General features: G+C 37.8%; 1 protein-coding gene across 3 annotated transcripts in view; it reads left to right on the top strand.

The window, feature by feature from the left end:
• The window catches only part of LOC124278847 (endophilin-B1-like), a 56,987-nt gene that overhangs the window by 592 nt on the left and 38,358 nt on the right, over positions 1-18,037 (top strand). For all 3 annotated transcript variants that reach the window (XM_046714625.1, XM_046714626.1, XM_046714627.1), the window contains exons 2-3: positions 16,404-16,545; positions 17,741-17,869. In XM_046714625.1, the coding sequence (XP_046570581.1) occupies positions 16,404-16,545; positions 17,741-17,869 (271 nt within the window). The remainder of the gene's footprint in view (positions 1-16,403; positions 16,546-17,740; positions 17,870-18,037) is intronic.

An 18,037-nucleotide genomic window follows, 5' to 3' on the forward strand; every position in this document is an offset into this window, starting at 1 on the left:
CACCCAAACTGTTATGTTCCATCTTCTACCTATGAAACTCCAATAAATAATATATTGCCTTGTTTCCCTCACAGTAGGGTGTCTATGAAACGACAGCTGTTTGTGATCATGTATCAATGTCTTGTGCCGGTACTTTCCTTGCACTTTAACATTTCTTGAATATTTCTTTTATTTAGAGAAACATGTTTTTCTCTGTTTAATGTGCTGTAGGTATGAAACTATTGACATTATTTCTATGTATAATATCCATGTCCCCATCTATATAGACAGTACATACCATGTCACATGTTTTTCTCTGTTTAATGTGCTGTAGGTATGAAACTATTGACATTATTTCTATGTATAATATCCATGTCCCCATCTAAGGGACCTGGAATGGTCTCGAAACGTTGTGAGAGAAATTTAAAAAGAAGTTTAATCCATAAAAAATATCTTGGACATCAATATACAACTTCTAAATGCCACTGAAAGACATATAATATCCATGTTTAAACCTGACATGATAATGCTTTATTTGTGAAGCATCAATGATGAAACTACATGTCTACCATTTTTATCTGAATTTTTTCAATTTTGTGTTGATAGTTTGGGGTAAACCACCTATATATTGGGAACCAGTCAATAATCAAGTCAGAAACCGAAAAACAATTAATTGTTATTGTTGTTTATGTATACAGTGATTACGCCATCAGCTTATAAGAACATGCTGTCAACCAAGTCATTGAACCTGTCCAACCAATCCATTCGTTGTGTCTTACAACGATCATAGGTTGCAGGGGTTCAAACTCGGAATCAACATAAATGTCTTCCACTTTAACTCTTTCAACACCAGTCAACCAGAGGCATTTACTGCCATGACACCGAGTTCCGAGAGACTCTGAGGTCATAGATGAAGCCTATGTTTATGAAGGAAATTATAAGCTTGTAAAACGTTATTGCTACTACATCCCATACACCATATGGGACATGTCATAAAATGCAAGTGCCTTTTTCTTTTATATTTTCATTTTTACGTAATCAGAAAATTATTATAAAAAGATTTCTTAAACAATATGTATGGTTGCCTATTTCCCGATATCTGTGGCTTTCCGCTCGGTAAAATGACATAACAACTGAAAATACCTCCGTTTTCGAAGCTTCGTATGAATAACATGCTCGGCAAATCGTTTGATGTCGGGCATCGTTCGAAAGCTCTGAACATCAACAATATCACTGTACCCTTGCCAAGAGTATTTTCACAGTTGTAAGAAGCGATTTTATTGGATAAAGATTGGTTTCTAATGACGCTTTTTCGCCACAGTCTGCTATAAGGGTCGTGATTGGTCAAAATCAGACACGTGACCTAAGGCAGCCAATCATATTACGGCAATGGATACTGTCCTCGTAAACGAAAACTTTTAGATTTGGACACAAGTTTTGGGTGAAATAATGCTATTGTGAACATATTAAGCAAGAAATAGCTACCTATACGTAAATTATGGAACCTATTGGACGTATCGTGCTAGGTTATGACCTATGACAAAAATGCTTCATGTATGTATTTTCGCATTAAACATCGTGTCCGAGTGTGAAGATTGAGTCGGCGAGAGCCGAGATGTCACTTGTTAGTGACTTGACTTGCATTACATGATCGCACAAAAAGATGGAAATAGTAATTTTATATGTACGTTTAACAACTTTTATGAATGCTGTTGTTGATTTTATTCATTAGTTTATTCAATTTATTTAATAATTTCCTCGAAACATCGTTACTTTGCTCTTTGACAATGTTATTGTGGACCCGCTGCCGAAGCATGTGTCCGAGAATCGTTGTTTTCAATAACATTGCGAGAAATAGTTTATAATTTGAATTCTGCTGATAATATATGATAAACTGAAATTTAATAAGTGTTTTCAGACATTGTGAAATGTGATAGATTTGATATATGAATCAAAAGTCAGGTAGGTTCCTAACATTATGTCTCATTTTGACGTGACTACTGCCTGGCCGATTAATCGGCCTCCGGTGTCTGGGGACTCATAAGGTTGTGGCCGATTATTCGGCCTGCGGTGTTGAATGGGTTAAACATGAACCATTAGAGTTACGTGCGAGACCCATTTGTCAGATAATTAAAAGTGGTGCACCTGAATCTTCGTCTCAGATATATGAAACATGATCTCAGTGTTCAGAATTAACAACATGAACATAAGCCTGCTTCTGCAAGAACAGTATTTCCAGCAGCATACTTATTAGCTGGGGGGTGGTGGGGTAGCCTAGTGGTTAAAGCTCTTGCTCGTCACGCCAAAGGTCCAGGTTCGATTCCCCACATGGGTACAATGTGTGAAGCCCATTTCTGGTGTCCCCCGCCCTGATATTGCTGGAATATTGCTAAAACTTCAAAAGCGATGTAAAACCATACTCACTCACTCACTCACTCACTCATTTTATTAGCTGTTCATGTGGGTCGGTAGCAATTATATGTGGTCTTTGATACCAAATATCGTAAACACTGAAATGTCGCAAAATTCTAGAAGAGATGATAATGACATGTGACATTTCCTTTCTTCCTTCCTTCTTTCTCTTCCTGTAAGTATCCACTTTCACCATTGTGTGAACAAGATAGATGTCAATTCTGTCATTTTTCGTCAAAATAAAAAATCAATTCTAACCCTGAACATGCACAGGACTGTATTAATTCTAGGACTACTTTCAGCATGGTAGTGATCAGCATCTTTTATAATCATAATTCATATCGAGTCTGATTCGTTATGTAATGTCTGATAATACATTGAAATGTCTCTGTGACCGAAATATGCGCACAGTAGTATTTACATGATGATGTCATTGCTAAAATAGTTAAAATTTATATATATTTTATCACCAACTCTGTTTTTATTGGATTTGAAAAATAAGGAATACAACTGCAATTAGTTCAAAGTAAAAAACGATAAAGTTATCTTTTTGAATATGTTTAAACAGCAAATTATCATATCCACTATGGCCCAACAGAATCTAACAACTGACTGTATGTTAAGCTCCAGTGGACAAACAATCTATTTTTTCATCAATTCCCTTGCTACTTGTGTGAGGTAAATTAATGATGAACTTGGCAGATTACATATATGTGTCCCAATGATTTAAATATTTATGAAACAGTAATGTCCTGCACTCATTCCATGTCATGACCTACTCTGTTGATGAACCTGACAGATCTCCATTCCATTATAATCTTAAATGATAATACATACATTATAGCTTCATTTTTAGTCTAATTCACTATGTTTAAATGACAAACTATTCTATGTAGATGTCGGATCAAATTACGCAATGTTTATTACACAAAGTCTTTTTGGCAGGGACAGTAGTGTAGTTTAGTGGTTAAAGCGTTCACTTGTCGCGCCAATAACCCTGGTTCGATTCCCCACATGGGTACATTACATGAAATATTGCTAGAAGTGGCATAAAAACCAACTCACTCACCCTATAGCATCTAAAGTGGACAAACCAATATCATTATGTTGTTAGAATTTCAAGTACAACTCAGAACTACGTGTAGAGTATGGACTTCATCCCTGCCTCAATACTGAAGAAAACTCATTTTCCAACTACAAACCTGTCAACTCTTATGTTTTTGCCTTGTCTCACGTTCTTTAAATGAAAATCATGTTCTTACGGCCAATTTACTAAATCTCACATTTTTGCATATAAATGCTTTATTTTAAACAAATTTTAAGAGTAATATGTATTAACTTGCCAGCTGATTATTGATACAGTCAAAATTACGAAGAAAAAAAAAATCGGCTGGGGGTGAGGGGGTGTGTGTTTTGCCCCATTGCTTGGACATCGCCCTAGACCCAACCAGGACATGCAGCCCCAGGACCCCAGCTTTTAATGTTTTCTCACTTCTTGGGCACATTTTGAGTTGACAGCTATGCAACTAGTGTATTGACATGTAAAAGAAAAGATTTTCGAGCCAGAAAATAGTTGTTATATAGAACAATAAATTCTTTAGTGTAAGTCCATGTTTTTTAAATATAGATCTTTGAAGCTACATTGGTATATGGTTTTGCTATATGTATGTCTTACTGAAGTTACCATACCCTGGGGCAGTCAGGGCCGGGGTTGTAGCATAGTGGTTAAAGCTCTTGCTTGTCACCCTGAAGGCACGGGTTCGATTCCCCACATTGGTACAATGTGTGAAGCCTCATTTCTGGTGTCCCCCGCCATGATATTGCTGGAATATTGCTCACTTCAAAGCGGCATAAAAACCATACTCACTCATAGAATTTACAGAGGTACAGACTGTTAGTAGTTTGATAACATTTTTGTGATGTAATATTACCTAACAAGCCTAATGAGGGACTCTGACCAACAGATTGTCTTGCCTGAAGCAAACAGTACTCTGATGATTTGTTATCAGGAAGAAGCTTGATTCACGGATAATTATCATCCTTAAGGACTGATTCATCCATTGAACATGTGATGTGAAGAATCATTTGTTGAACCTGTACCATGCCTGCTGATATCAATTGTTTATTCAGATATCGTTGCTATCATGGTTATCAGGGCTGCTGTTTCATGATGTCATAATTATTGTGATGGAGACAATCAGTATTGGTGTTGGTGTTCTTTCTGTTTCCATGTTTTCCTTGCTTGTATTGCAGTAAAGGTAGCAAGAAATTACAATGTAAATCAACTGATTTTGGTGATGAATTGTTTACATGTCCAATTTTTGAAAATCTCAGAAAACAGCTACGGTAATTTCAAAATAGTTTAACATGGACACTAACATGTTCAAAATAAATTTACTTTTTAATAGTTAAAAACTAGGAACTCCACGAAAATTATCCAAAATGTGTAAAATCATTGTTATTATGTAGCCCAAATAGCAGTATTATGCTCTGATATCTGTATTCACTACACAGTGAATTTATTCATGCATATTGTATCCATAACATATATATAATGTATATTAACATGTACATAATGATGTAAATGTTGTGCCTCTAATTTGCACATTGTTTATATGCTGAAGTGAAAGCTATGTTTAGCAAATATACATATATACAAATTATGCTGATTATCTAATACCGATAAAAAATCATCCACTTAACAGATGCAGATATTCTGCATCAGTCATACTAGTACTGTTATAGATTTTGAATTGATTTTCACTGCATGAAGTAGGTCAGATGAAAAGATAATCAGAATTATCATTGATGGGAAGAAATATTTGTGATAACTGATTTGAAAGTTGTGTCATTGATGATTGTCATAAACTATTGTGATCAACTAATGTTTTAATATAACAAGACAGACTTCATCATATTGTCAATTGCCATAAACAGAAACCTACTGTTTTTTATCAGTATGAAATGTCCACAAAGTAATCCATTCATTCCATTGATGTGAAATATGTTGTTTTCTTTCAGAGCTTTTTGCTTATTTGCTGAAAGTTACTTCTCTAATGTTTTTTGTTAAATGATCAATGTGTTGTTAATAATTATCGATCTCTCTGATCTTTATTGATAGCCTGATCTGCTTTTATCATTGTGGTTAAGTGTCACCATTGTGAAGCGGTGCCTTTTCCGATACCAACATGCTATTGACATGCTGATAGAAACAAACCTTTGCTTGAAGTGTCCCTTAAGCACATCACACTAGAGTGGCTTATTGTTTCCCAGCTGTGCAAGTACTGTAATGCCTGCATTGTGTAAGTAATACTCCTGAAGCACACTTAAGCATACAGCTGATCTGACTGTTGAAAGGACTGTATTGTTGGAAGGAAATCTTAGCGATTGATTCAGTCCATGGGGCGTAAAATCTGACGACCAAAAGTTTTGTGTATGGAGGAATGTCTGGCTGGGGTGGAGGTGTTAGGGTGCAGGCAGCTTTGTAGGCTATGGTTTGAAATGACGACAATGAGTAATAGCTGTGCGGGGGGTAAAGGGGGTTGTACCCAATGTGCAAAAAGAGCCACTGGCCTGCTTGCCCGTGGCTAGTAAAAATCAAGTTGGGCCAGTAAATCTCCACAGTCACTTGCCAGACTGGCTAATAAATTTTCATGGGGTCATTTTGTAAATATATCACTCTCTCTCTGACTTGTAAAGTTATAAATACACTTTTAAATCAGGCAAGATTGTGGATGAATATTATAATATTCATCATATTAGCAGCTTAATGATGAAATCCATGTCAACATTCAAATTTCGGCCTTGTGAAATATTTTGTGGGCTAGTAACTCTCAGGCGTACCTAGCCAGACTGGCCAGCAAAATGTGGAAACTATTTCGCACATTGATTGTATGTACCCTTTGCGTGCACTTTTAAGCACAGCAGTTGAAGCATGCACTTTTGAGCACAGCATGCATGAAGCATGCATAAAAATGCACATGTCAGTTACAGGAATTGCTGAGAGAGAGCAGGATAAAGAGGAAAATATATTTACTGCAGGAAACTCTCACTAGTGTCAGGGAACTTCTGCCAAAGTCACTTTCACTTGCTGTTTAGTAATGAAGGGGGGAAATTTGTTGACGTCAACTTCCACAATGTGTTGAACATGACGTTTCAGAGTATATTCTTACTCTATCACCTGATAAATATATAAGTACAATATTACCAAGCAAGACAGTTAAAATATAAAAGTACTAGGGTTTTACCTCAACACACAAACATGGGGTCGAGCCGACCAGTCCTTGATGTACCCATTAATACCGAGCACCAGGCAGGGACCAACAAGCACCATATTTTAACGTCTTTTGGTATGACGCGGTCGGGGATTAAACCCGCGACCTTCCGCTCTGCGGGCAGACGCTCTAACCACTACACCAAGGAGGCAGTCAGACAGTATAGAAGTACAATATATATTACCAAGCAAGACTTTTTCTCTTTGCCAATGACAGCCAGTAAAGACTGATAATGGACCGTTAAGGCAATCTGTTCTGTGTACGAGGTGCTGACTTTTAGGTAATCACATATCACTTTAAAGAACAATCTCCAATCAGCTGAAAGAGCAATTACAGCAGCTTGATGATATAATTGAAGGGACTGTGAATTACTCATGTAATCAAGTCAGGAAGTGCTTCCCACACCCTGCACTTGGACAATATGACACTCGCTGGGGGGCGTCAGATGTTTGTGTGTTTTAATGATGTTGTTACGTGGATGTTGATCTAACAGTCGAGTGATTACTGGTAATCATGCAGATAGATACTGGAGGGAAAAATGGGTGACATCAGAGAGAAGTGTCCAGCTAACATTCCCTAGAGTCCTCAATAATATAATACAGGTTTTATTCTAGTTCTGTTTCAAAGTCTCTGAACCACATTAATTCCCCTTCTGCCTAGCCTTCCTTGCTATGCTGACCTGTGAAGATGCATGTTAGAATTGATCTTCAGCAACCCATGATTGTCGTAAGAGGCGACTAATGGGATCAGTCGGTCAGACTCGCTGACTTGGTTGACACGTGTCATGGCAACCCAATTGTGTAGATTGATGCTCATGATGTTGATCACTGGATTGTCAGGTCCAGACTCGACTACTTAAAGGCCACTGCCATATAGCTGGAATATTGCTGAGTGCAGCATTAAACAACAACCAAACCAAACCTTGCAATGCTAAGTCCCAAAATGAAGCCAGTCTAGATTTCCTCTAAATCTCACATCTCTCAGGTTTCTTTTTCAATTTAAATGGCTTTTTTGTTTAGGTCTGAATTACATATATTCAGAGACTAAGCGTTAGTCTAGTGTTATTCCAACTAAGAAATAAAAGCTTTCAGTCAGTGTTTGAAGCCAAGAGTCACTTATAATATAAATTTATGTTTTTTTCATCCAATATGTTTAAACTGTTTTAAGCTGCCCCTGTCCACAGGGATTTTTTTGGTCCCATCATTCAGTATTGATGCATCTCATGTGCCATGATATTTTGATTCTTCAAACAGCCTTTTCTCTTGACATTTAAATGAGCTTACTATGCTATTTTCGTAGACTTGCCATTATAGTAGAGACATATTCCAATATGGATACACTTACAGCTGACCCTTTGTCATGAGCCTGAAGAGACCAACAGACACGTCTTCAAGTACTTGGAAGGCATTTAGAAGTTGGATGAAACATGGCGTCAAGTCTTCTTTCTCAACATTTCTTCCATGAAAATGACTAACCACCATTTTTTATACAATGCATTTGTCAAAACAAGAAATTCACATAAGGAAGAGAGTTTTATGAATGCCAACTTCTCTATTATGAGGTACACAAAGTTTCCGAGTATATCCTTACTCCTCCATCAGGTGAATGAATGCTATGAGGCAGAGAGCATGTATATGTACATGTAAGAATAAGAAAAGGACTTCACAGACGAACAAGTCAGTGATGGTAGATTACCTTTTTTGACTACCTGAACAGTCAGATGGCTCTTTCCAAATACAAAATCTAAAAGTCAACTGATAAATTTGGAATACATGCTTTTGGAAATCAGGATGGACTTAATGAATGTTTCATCAAAGCAAATTGTCCCTGGGTTAATTTAACCCAACTGTCAATGACAGCTTGAACCTGTTGTTGGTGAGTGGATGGTGAATTGCTTCTGCCCCAATCATGGACCTCAGCCAGTGATCAAAACTTTAAGTCAAGGGGCCCTTGGCACATCCGTTAATGTACCCATCCACGGACTCTATACATTGGAGAATACCTCAAGAGTGACCCCTGGACCCACTTGATGTAGGACACCAACACTGCAGTGGGTGATGCTGCCATCTTGTATAGTGAGGGTCCTGTTGGGGCTCGGGGTAAAAGTACTAATGTAAATGTAATATGAGGCAAATGTTTGTTGTTAGAAAGTAGCATTAGTAAAAAACTTAACTGTTTAGTGATTTAAACTTTGCTGGTTATCTTGATTGTGCCGAAGTCTTGTAATATTCATATCTTACTATCAAACATAACTCCATTTGTTATGTCCAAAACAGGAATTGCAGCAATGAAACGAAAGCAGAACTAACCTTACCAGTGTTTCCAACTGAAAGGCTGATGATCCACATCTCTATAAAGATGGGGGGCGGTGGGGTAGCATTGTGGTTTAACTTTTAAGCCTTCGCTTGTCACGCCAAAGACCCGGGTTCGATTCCCAACATGGGTACAATGTGAGAAGCCAATTTGTGGTGTCCCTCATCATGATATCGCTAGAATATTGGTAAAAGCGGCGTAAAACTCGCTCACTCACTCACTCACTCACATTATGAAGCTGATTTGGTACTTTAAAACCAACTTGATAACTAAAAACAATTAAAGCGCTGACTACAATAAAATCCACCTTTCATGTCATCACTTCTAAAGACCTTGACAGCTCATGTTTTCAAGTCTTTGTTTTTGCTAACTAAACATGCTAAAGGCCCACTTTTCAAGTACTGACTTGTAACCCCTCCCATGAAACCCCTCTATAATGTGTCTCATTTCATAATCACAGTCAATTGCATTCATGGCATGATGTGGTCACGATGATGTTTAATACTGAAGTGAGGACGTCCTGTTTGGTTTCCTTAGGTTGGTTTCCTTAGTGTGGTTCAGGATCTGTTATTTAATTATAATTCCCAATCCTAATTAGCTGGAATAGAAATAGGGAGTCGTTATACATGTTGTATACACTTCACAGGAAGCGTCAGCTTAAACAATCGTCTTGATGTAGAACTTTGAACAAGTTTGTTTAACCCAGGATATACACATACAGTCCATGACAAAAACAATTGTCTCATCTTCTATCACAAGTTTTGTGGAAAGAAATTTTTCTGGGTGTTATGCGACTGCTAGTAATAGTTGAGGGTGTCTGCAGAAATGCCAGCCCATACGATTTTATCGTATTCGTTACGCAAAAAACATACACAAAATACGCGACTACGATAGAAGTAAAAATATACGAATTTTTCAAAAAATACATTAGATTTAATTATGAAATAGTATACGTACCATACACAGTAAATTTCAAGCACATATTATTCAGTATCATGTGGATACTTGCTACTGATTTAGGTGAGTACAATGGTAGTAACAGCTTCCTAGAATATCCATATATATTTTTATTAAGTATGAAAAGTCTTTGGAAAAGTTGATACTAATTTTTGCACAAAAAATACTAATTTTTACATCAGTTTTTGGCCAAAATACTAACTGGGCTAAGTTTGGGTTGGCATCTATGTGTCTAGACCATCAAGTGAAATTAAGGCAGGAACACGTTGATTTAAGTCAAGGAATAGCTCCCTGGTATCATTTGTATCGGGATACAGATCGATGCTCATGCTGTTGATCACTGGATTGTCTGGCCCAGACTCGATTATTTACAGACCGTCGCCATGTAGCTGGGATATATCTGAGTGCGACGTACAACTAAACAAACTCATTCACTTGTTGGGGATATATATGTACGGTAATTTATTACTACCTGCCTGACTGACTGTTAAGGCTGTTATATTGGCTGTGTGAGTAGAAAATTTCATTGCAGAACCGAGATACATTTTTTAATCAGATGATTGACTCAATATGCAAGACCTGAGAGTAAGAGCTATCTTTGTGAACCTGTCTGTAAAACTGTTAAAGGCACAGATTAACTGTGTAGAAAAAATGATAGTGATTATCTAGCTACAATTGTTTTATGAAAGTGTGACTGCAACCTAGGGGCGGTGGGGTAGCCTAGTGGTTAAAGCGTTGGCTCGTCACGCCATTTTTTAATCAGAAGAGTAAGAGCTATCCGTTAAAGGCACAGAAAACTGATCTTGTTTTAATCCCTGTTGGTCATGGGGCCAATGTGTGAAGCCCATTTCTGGTGTCCCCCGCCGTGATGTTGCTGGAATATTGCTAAAAGCAGCGTAAAACCATACTCAGTCAGTCAGTCAGTGACTGCAACCTTCAAGACAGGCTAGTTACATTTATGCGTCACCAGCCTGTTTGACTTGTTTGGGGTAAAACTAAATTCTGACACTCCCAAAATGTTAAATGTTGAAGGTATAGGAAGTCATTTGCTTCAAATATACTACACAATGTTTCATAGGGATATTCTGGATGGGGCCCTCAATTTGTGATGGTCTGCTTGGACATTTGGTGGAAAAGTTGTCATACAAATAGTATCTTATATTGCCATGCACCTGCAGCATATTTTGTTACAAGCTACAAGTTACACAAGCTACTGCCTTATAGTTTATAAAGTATGAAGTAACCCAGTAATGTGGAACTCAAAGATCACCTTGATTTTGACAACTGTCTTACAACCAATTTCTCAAAGCAGTCTTAGCACCAAGGCCATTGTGTGTATGGAGACAGTGATAGAGGGCCTGATGTTTGCTGAGAAGTTGAAATATACATATAGTCCTAGACTGGATTAACGATGTACTCTAAGTTCATCATTAGAATTAGAACTGTTAGTGTTTACTACAGTGGTGTTGATATCAGCAAGTTGCAGGGGCGGTGGGGTAGCCTAATGGTTAAAGCGTTGGCTCGTCACGCCGAAGACCCGGGTTCGAATCCCCACATGGGTACAATGTGTGAAGCCCATTTCTGGTGTGCCCCGCCATGATGTTGCTGGAATATTGCTAAAAGCGGCGTAAAACCATACTCAGTCAGTCAGCAAGTTGCAACCATGTCTGTGTTGAATGTGCTAATTGACATGATGTTGTTGATGATGTAAACATTTATAATAAACAATAGTCTAATGAGGTTGTCAAGGCAACTGAACTGCATTACTTTGATAAACATAAAGAAAATGATAATGTGATAATCATCAGACATTAGCCATGTTAGGTTCAGGTTTATTGAAAATTTGTGTGGATGGAAAAGATTATAAGCTGGTTTCATACACTACCACAAATATCTGTCTATACTGATAATGTTGAAAAATTTGTATTATTTTTCTTGTTGTAAATTGGTCTATGATATATTGGATAGTATTGTTGTTGCTATATGATAAACCAGGCCAATAAACTATATTAATCCTGTAAATTAGGATTGCATTGCAGGAATTACTGCTATACTATTATGCCTTGCATCAACACAATGTCTACTTCCTTTTGTCCTACCTTGCTAGTGAGTTAGGGTTGTTTTATCTGAATTTATTGGTGTTTCTGTAAACAAATATAGCTCCAGTCATTTGGCACTCTGTAAGTGAAGTGGGCCAATCCACTGTAGTAATTCATATTCAGTTTCTAGTGATCAGTGGGTGTGATCATGTTTTAATATCAATAATGCTTGTTTAACACTGACAATAGCTCACAGAGATTATTCCTCTTGCATGTTTCAGTAAAAAAATATCAGTTATTATGATGTCAAGAATAAGAGTGAGTGAGTTAGTTAGGTTTACGTTGCCTTTAGCAATATTCCAGCGATACCATGGCACGGGACACCAGAAATGGGCTTCACACATTGTGACCATTTGGGGAATTGAACCCGGATCTTCGGCATTACGAGCAAACACTTTAACCACTAAATTACCCCACCATCCCTAGGAATATGTATTTACATGCTCATTATTGAAGGCTCACATAATGTAGTTTCTATTCTTTCTATTCCTTGTATCATGTGGGACGGTGGGGTAGCCTAATGGTTAAAGCGTTCGCTGGTCACCCCGAAGACCCGGGTTCGAATCCCCACATGGGTACATTGTGTGAAGCTCATTTCTGGTGTCCCCAGCCGTGATCTGATATTGCTGGAATATTGCTAAAAGCGGCGTAAAACCAAACTCACTCACTCACTCACTCCTTGTATCATGTGCATAATCCAGATATGGAAACACATGCTTCTAATCGTGCTTATGATAATCTCAATACCAAATCATTGCTACTTGATATACTGGTAGATGTTTCTAAGTGTTACTGCATGTTTAACTGTTAAAAATGTACAATGAAGAGTTGTCCACCCGGTACGTAGACAAACCAAACTTCATATGTTGCACCAGGTAGACAGGTTGCTGTGGTGATGTTGTGGCGACTAATTAGCCTCGTTAAGGTATAGCCTTTGATCCAAAGTTTTATCATCTTTTTTGTGTATTTAGTTTACACATGCAGTTGAGATTAGAGGAATTTAAGAAGTAATCTTTGCCTTGTTAGTTTTGATTGTTAAAACAGAAATAGGAATAAAAGATCTTAAAATGACACTGTGTCAAGCTAGTTAAGCTAGAGTCGATATCACATGACTATATTACTTTATTAGTGTAGTGCGAAATGAATTAAGACAATTTAACACGCAGATCACATTACACTAACTAGTGTTCGTATTTACTGGTAATTAACAATTTTCACCAGTAAATTGTGTAACTGTCAGTCCCAGGGATTGGCAGGAAACGTCTCTTGCAAATATAAATATGTGTGAACTGACATTAAAAAAGTATTAAAAAATATTCAGCGTGCTAATGATGTTTGCTTGTGACCTGTCATGTGACACTGTGGGGCTTTCCTGGTCTATATTTAGCCTGGATCCAAAGCATACATCGAAAACAAAAAAAATTATGTACATTTGGTTAGTCTGATTTCAATGGCTATTAGTATTACACAAAGAAAAATCTGAATGCAAACCTGAATCAAATTGTACTCAGGACTATCAAAAGTTTTGAGGGTTTGGTAATTTTTGTCACCAGTCCTTGGGAATAGTCGTTTCAAAAACTTGCGGGAGCACTGTCAGACAAGTAAGATTCTTTATGGATAACAACTTCTTTTATTATATATGATGCGACGTTTCGGTATGGATTCTTATACCATTGTCAAGCAGAATGTGTGCTCCAGCTATCATTGCTAATTATTCTCATCAGCCATGTATATTTTGTTTCTGCCTCTAGGACCATTGGCTTCCTCCTATCGACACTACATTATTACCACCGTGCCTTGTTGTTGTTGTTAATCCCCTTGATTCACTCCTACATGTTGTTATTACTTAATCCCTGTTCATGTATATAAGTCTGTTCTGTGCTGTAGTACTTCACTTTTGCTTGACAACGGTATAAGAATCGATACCAAAACGTCGCATCATATATAATATAAGAAGTTGTTAGCCATAAACAATCTTACTTTCTTATTAGTCACCAACTTCTAAATGCCAATCAAACAGACTGTCAGACAGACTTTTCTTACTCTGATAAAAATTACTCAACATATAATAACATTCAGATCATTGAATGTAATTTAAATGTAGCCAGCTTGGAATAGTCCTGCATTTATTCCAGGTCAGAATTTGTCCCTGTGATATATGTCATGATCATGAAGATAAACAGGAGTTTTAAAATCTGCTCATTGAGCGAAAAGCATTGAACATTAATTGAAAAGATGAGTGGTGGAGTAGCCTAGTGGGTAAAGTGTTCATCACACCTAAGGTGTGGTTTCTATTCCTGACATGGTACAGTTTGTAAAGCCTGTTTCTGGTTTCCCCGGCCATGATATTGTAAGGTTTAAAACAAACCTTTGTTGTTTAATGCCACAATCGGCAATATTCCAGCTACATGGTGACAGTCTGGAAATTATCAGTCTGGGTGCCGTTGTCCAAACAACCTTAGCACTAAGGCTTAGTAACCTTAAGTCTATGTTAAGGTATGGGAGATCAACACTTTATCAAGATCATTTCTCTGCACCCTGGGCCATACAATCTGATGATCAACATCATGATCATCAATCACTGCAACTGGGATATGATAACATGCCTCAACCTAGTCAGCGAGCCTGACGGTGACAGGCCGGGAAAGCCACATTTCAAATATGACTATTGCCGGGAAAGCCACATTTCAATTACATGTCTGTAGCCAGTAAATCCACATTCCAATAGATTCATTAATTAATGGATTACCGTAACCGGTAAAAGAGTGTCCCCATGTATTATATTGTGTGCAGGCCTGTAAAGGACATAGGATGTATTTACGGCCAATTTATGGAGGCTGGACAATGTATTGTGTTTGAGTTCTTACTTCATTAGAAAGTTTAATGCATTTACTAGCTAAGTTTTGCAAGGCAGATTTATTGGAATATCTAAACAGTGACATAAACTTGGTCTAACCCAATAGAAGCTTTTAATATATAACTTTCTAAACTGTGAATATTTAGGACAAATCAAAATAAAATGATACTCATCTTCAACAAAGATTTTACCCTGGCTATTGCAATAATCACAAATACAATCTTCCCCTGGAATATTACTGTATCTACCAATTTCTATCATAATGCAATGAGTAGATGTTCGCATTTGCGTGATTATTTTCCTATCACTAGGATTTCTAACTAGATCCAAATACAATTCAAAACAAACCAATTTCTTTTACATTTTTGTAAAGAAATAATTTACCATTTAACTCTAAGTCAGATCTCTATTTCTGAATATAGATATCAATGAGACGTTGCTTAACAACTTTACAAAAATTATTAACATTTACAATTAGAAATTCCCATAACCAATTTCATACAAAAACATTTTAACACTACGTAACCATGATTTATAACCATTATTTAGACCTTTTAAACAAAAACCATAAACAACCCGCTATATACAGTTTTCACTGTAGAATAACTTAAACCAACAACGTAACCAGGGGTGGAAATAACCCATTGCCCGACGTTCGAGTCCAGTGTTTTTCTGTCGGGCAAGCACATTTGTATATCACGATGTACCGGTGTCCAGTTGACATTCCAATGTTAATTATGTTGTTTGTTCAAAAAATCAGCAAGAAAATCGTCCGGTAGAGCGGAAAAATTATCAGGGCAAGTGATTTTACATGTGCCACTGTACCGGAATACACTAGCAATTTTAAAGTTATTTCCACACCTGTAACACACGGACATACCTATTTATATAAAGGGTACTTACCAAATTTGCCGTACACAGAAACTGTAGATGATTTGGCATTGATCTGCAAAATACGCCTGCAAAATTTTAAATGTATTCTTTGAAATTCAGAACATTTTACAGATTAATTTTTTTTATTATTATTATGTGATATTATTATTATATATAATATACCTATTAATATATTATATTGTGCTAATTATAGAAATAAAACCTGTTGTGATCTGAATAAAATTATGAGGAAACATGTCTTGTTTTGTTAAATACGGTAACGTGTTTGAATCACTAAGCATGTTTTGACAGCATAGCCAGGAGAGCCACATTCCATGTTCACGCAACCATAACTATTGCCGGGAGAGCCACATCAAGCCTGGCTGTCTGTTTCGGAAATGTGGCTCTCCCGGCCTGTAACCAGCCTGACTACCTGATCCCCGTTAGTCACCTCTTACCACAATTCCAATTCTAACTCTGATCTTCACAGATGTGATATTGTAAGGAGACATAGTATTGCTAAGGCTGCTTAAAACCATGCTCTCTCACTCCTATAGAAACCACCATTTTTTTTGTTCTTGAAATGGTGGAAGAATTCACCCAGAATTACTTGTTCTATAGAATTTGATTTCTTTTTAGTTCACAGAAGAAAAACTTGGATCAGCAGAGAAGACAGAACTTGATGCACACTTCGAGAACCTCCTCCAGAGGTCAGACAAAACAAGAATATGGACAGAGAGAGTCCTCAAGGGCACAGAATGTGTCATACAACCAAACCCAAGTAAGTGTTTCTGTTTAGTCAATTGTTTCGAATTATCCAGCATTTAAAGTGTGTGATCGGTGTTCAGAAGACATCAGTCAGTGCCAAAATCTTAGACTACAGTCGAAGATGGTTTCTGCATAATTTGCATAATTAGGATAGTTTTTAATTGTATCCTGCCTCATAGTCTGAGCGGAATTCCACTGAACTCAGGTCTTTAAATTGTGGTGTTTAGAGGATTGTCGTGTTTAGAGGATTGTGATGTTGATGGGGTTGTGATATTGATGGGGGTGTGATGTTGATGGGGTTGTGGTGTTGATGGGGTTGTGATGTTGATGGGGTTGTGATGATGATGGAGTTGTGATATGGATGGGGGTGTGATGTTGAGAGGGTTGTGGTGTTAAAAGGATTGTGAGAAGATTGTGGTGTTGAGAGGGTTGTGATGTTTATGGGGTTGTGATATTGAGAGTGTGTTGTGATGTTGAGAGGTTGTGATGTTGAGAGGTTGTGATGTTAAGAGGCTGTGATGTTGAGAGGTTGGGAGGTTGTGATGTTGAGAGGTTTGTGATGTTGAAGAGGTTTGTGATGTTAAGAGGTGTGAGAGGTACAGTGTGATGTTGAGAGGTTGTGATGTTGAGGAGCTTGTGATGTTGAGAGGTTGTGATGTTGAGGGGTTGTGATGTGTGAGGTGTTGTGAGGTTTGTGATGAGGAGGGTGATTGTGATGATGAGGGAGTTGTGATGTTGAGGAGTTGTGATGTTGAGGAGGTGATGTTGTGATGTTGGGAGGTTGTGATGTTGAGAGGATTGTGATGTTGAGAGGGTTGTGATGTTGAGGGGTTGTGATGTTGAGAGGTTGTGATGTTGAGAGTGATTGTGATGTTGAGGGGTGATGTTGGGAGGTTGTGATGTTGAGAGTGTTGTGATGTTGAGGGGGTTGTGATGTTGAGAGGTTGTGATGTTGAGGTTGTGATGTTGGGAGGTTGTGATGTTGAGAGGGTTGTGATGTTGAGAGGGTTGTGATGTTGAGAGGTTGTGATGTTGAGGGTGTTGTGATGTGTTGAGAGGTTGTGATGTTGAGGGTGTTGTGATGTTGAGAGGGTTGTGATGTTGAGAGGGTTGTGATGTTTAGGGGGTTGTGATGTTGAGAGGTTGTGATGTTGAGAGGGTTGTGATGTTGAGAGTGTTGTGATGTTCGGACGTTTGTGATGTTGCAGATCAGAGGATGGAGGACATGATGTATGAGAAGCTGGAGAAGAAGAAGAAGGACAGGATGACGTCAAGCGAGTCACTTGGCCAGCACATGGTGGACGCCGGCAACGACTTCGGCCCAGGAACATCTTATGGTGAGTTCACCTGTCACATGAATGTATTGGGGATAGCTTGTGTAGGAAGGGAATATTTTCGAAGACAAGGGCACAAGAAAGTCATTGCATGAGCAAGGGAGGAAGTTTACAGGAACTGCCTAACACAGAACATTTCTGTTGTATCTTTACATGAACACAGAATCATAG

The sequence above is a fragment of the Haliotis rubra genome, unplaced genomic scaffold (assembly GCF_003918875.1).
Source record: "Haliotis rubra isolate DU_JTF1 unplaced genomic scaffold, ASM391887v1 Scf242, whole genome shotgun sequence".
Taxonomy (NCBI): domain Eukaryota; kingdom Metazoa; phylum Mollusca; class Gastropoda; order Lepetellida; family Haliotidae; genus Haliotis; species Haliotis rubra.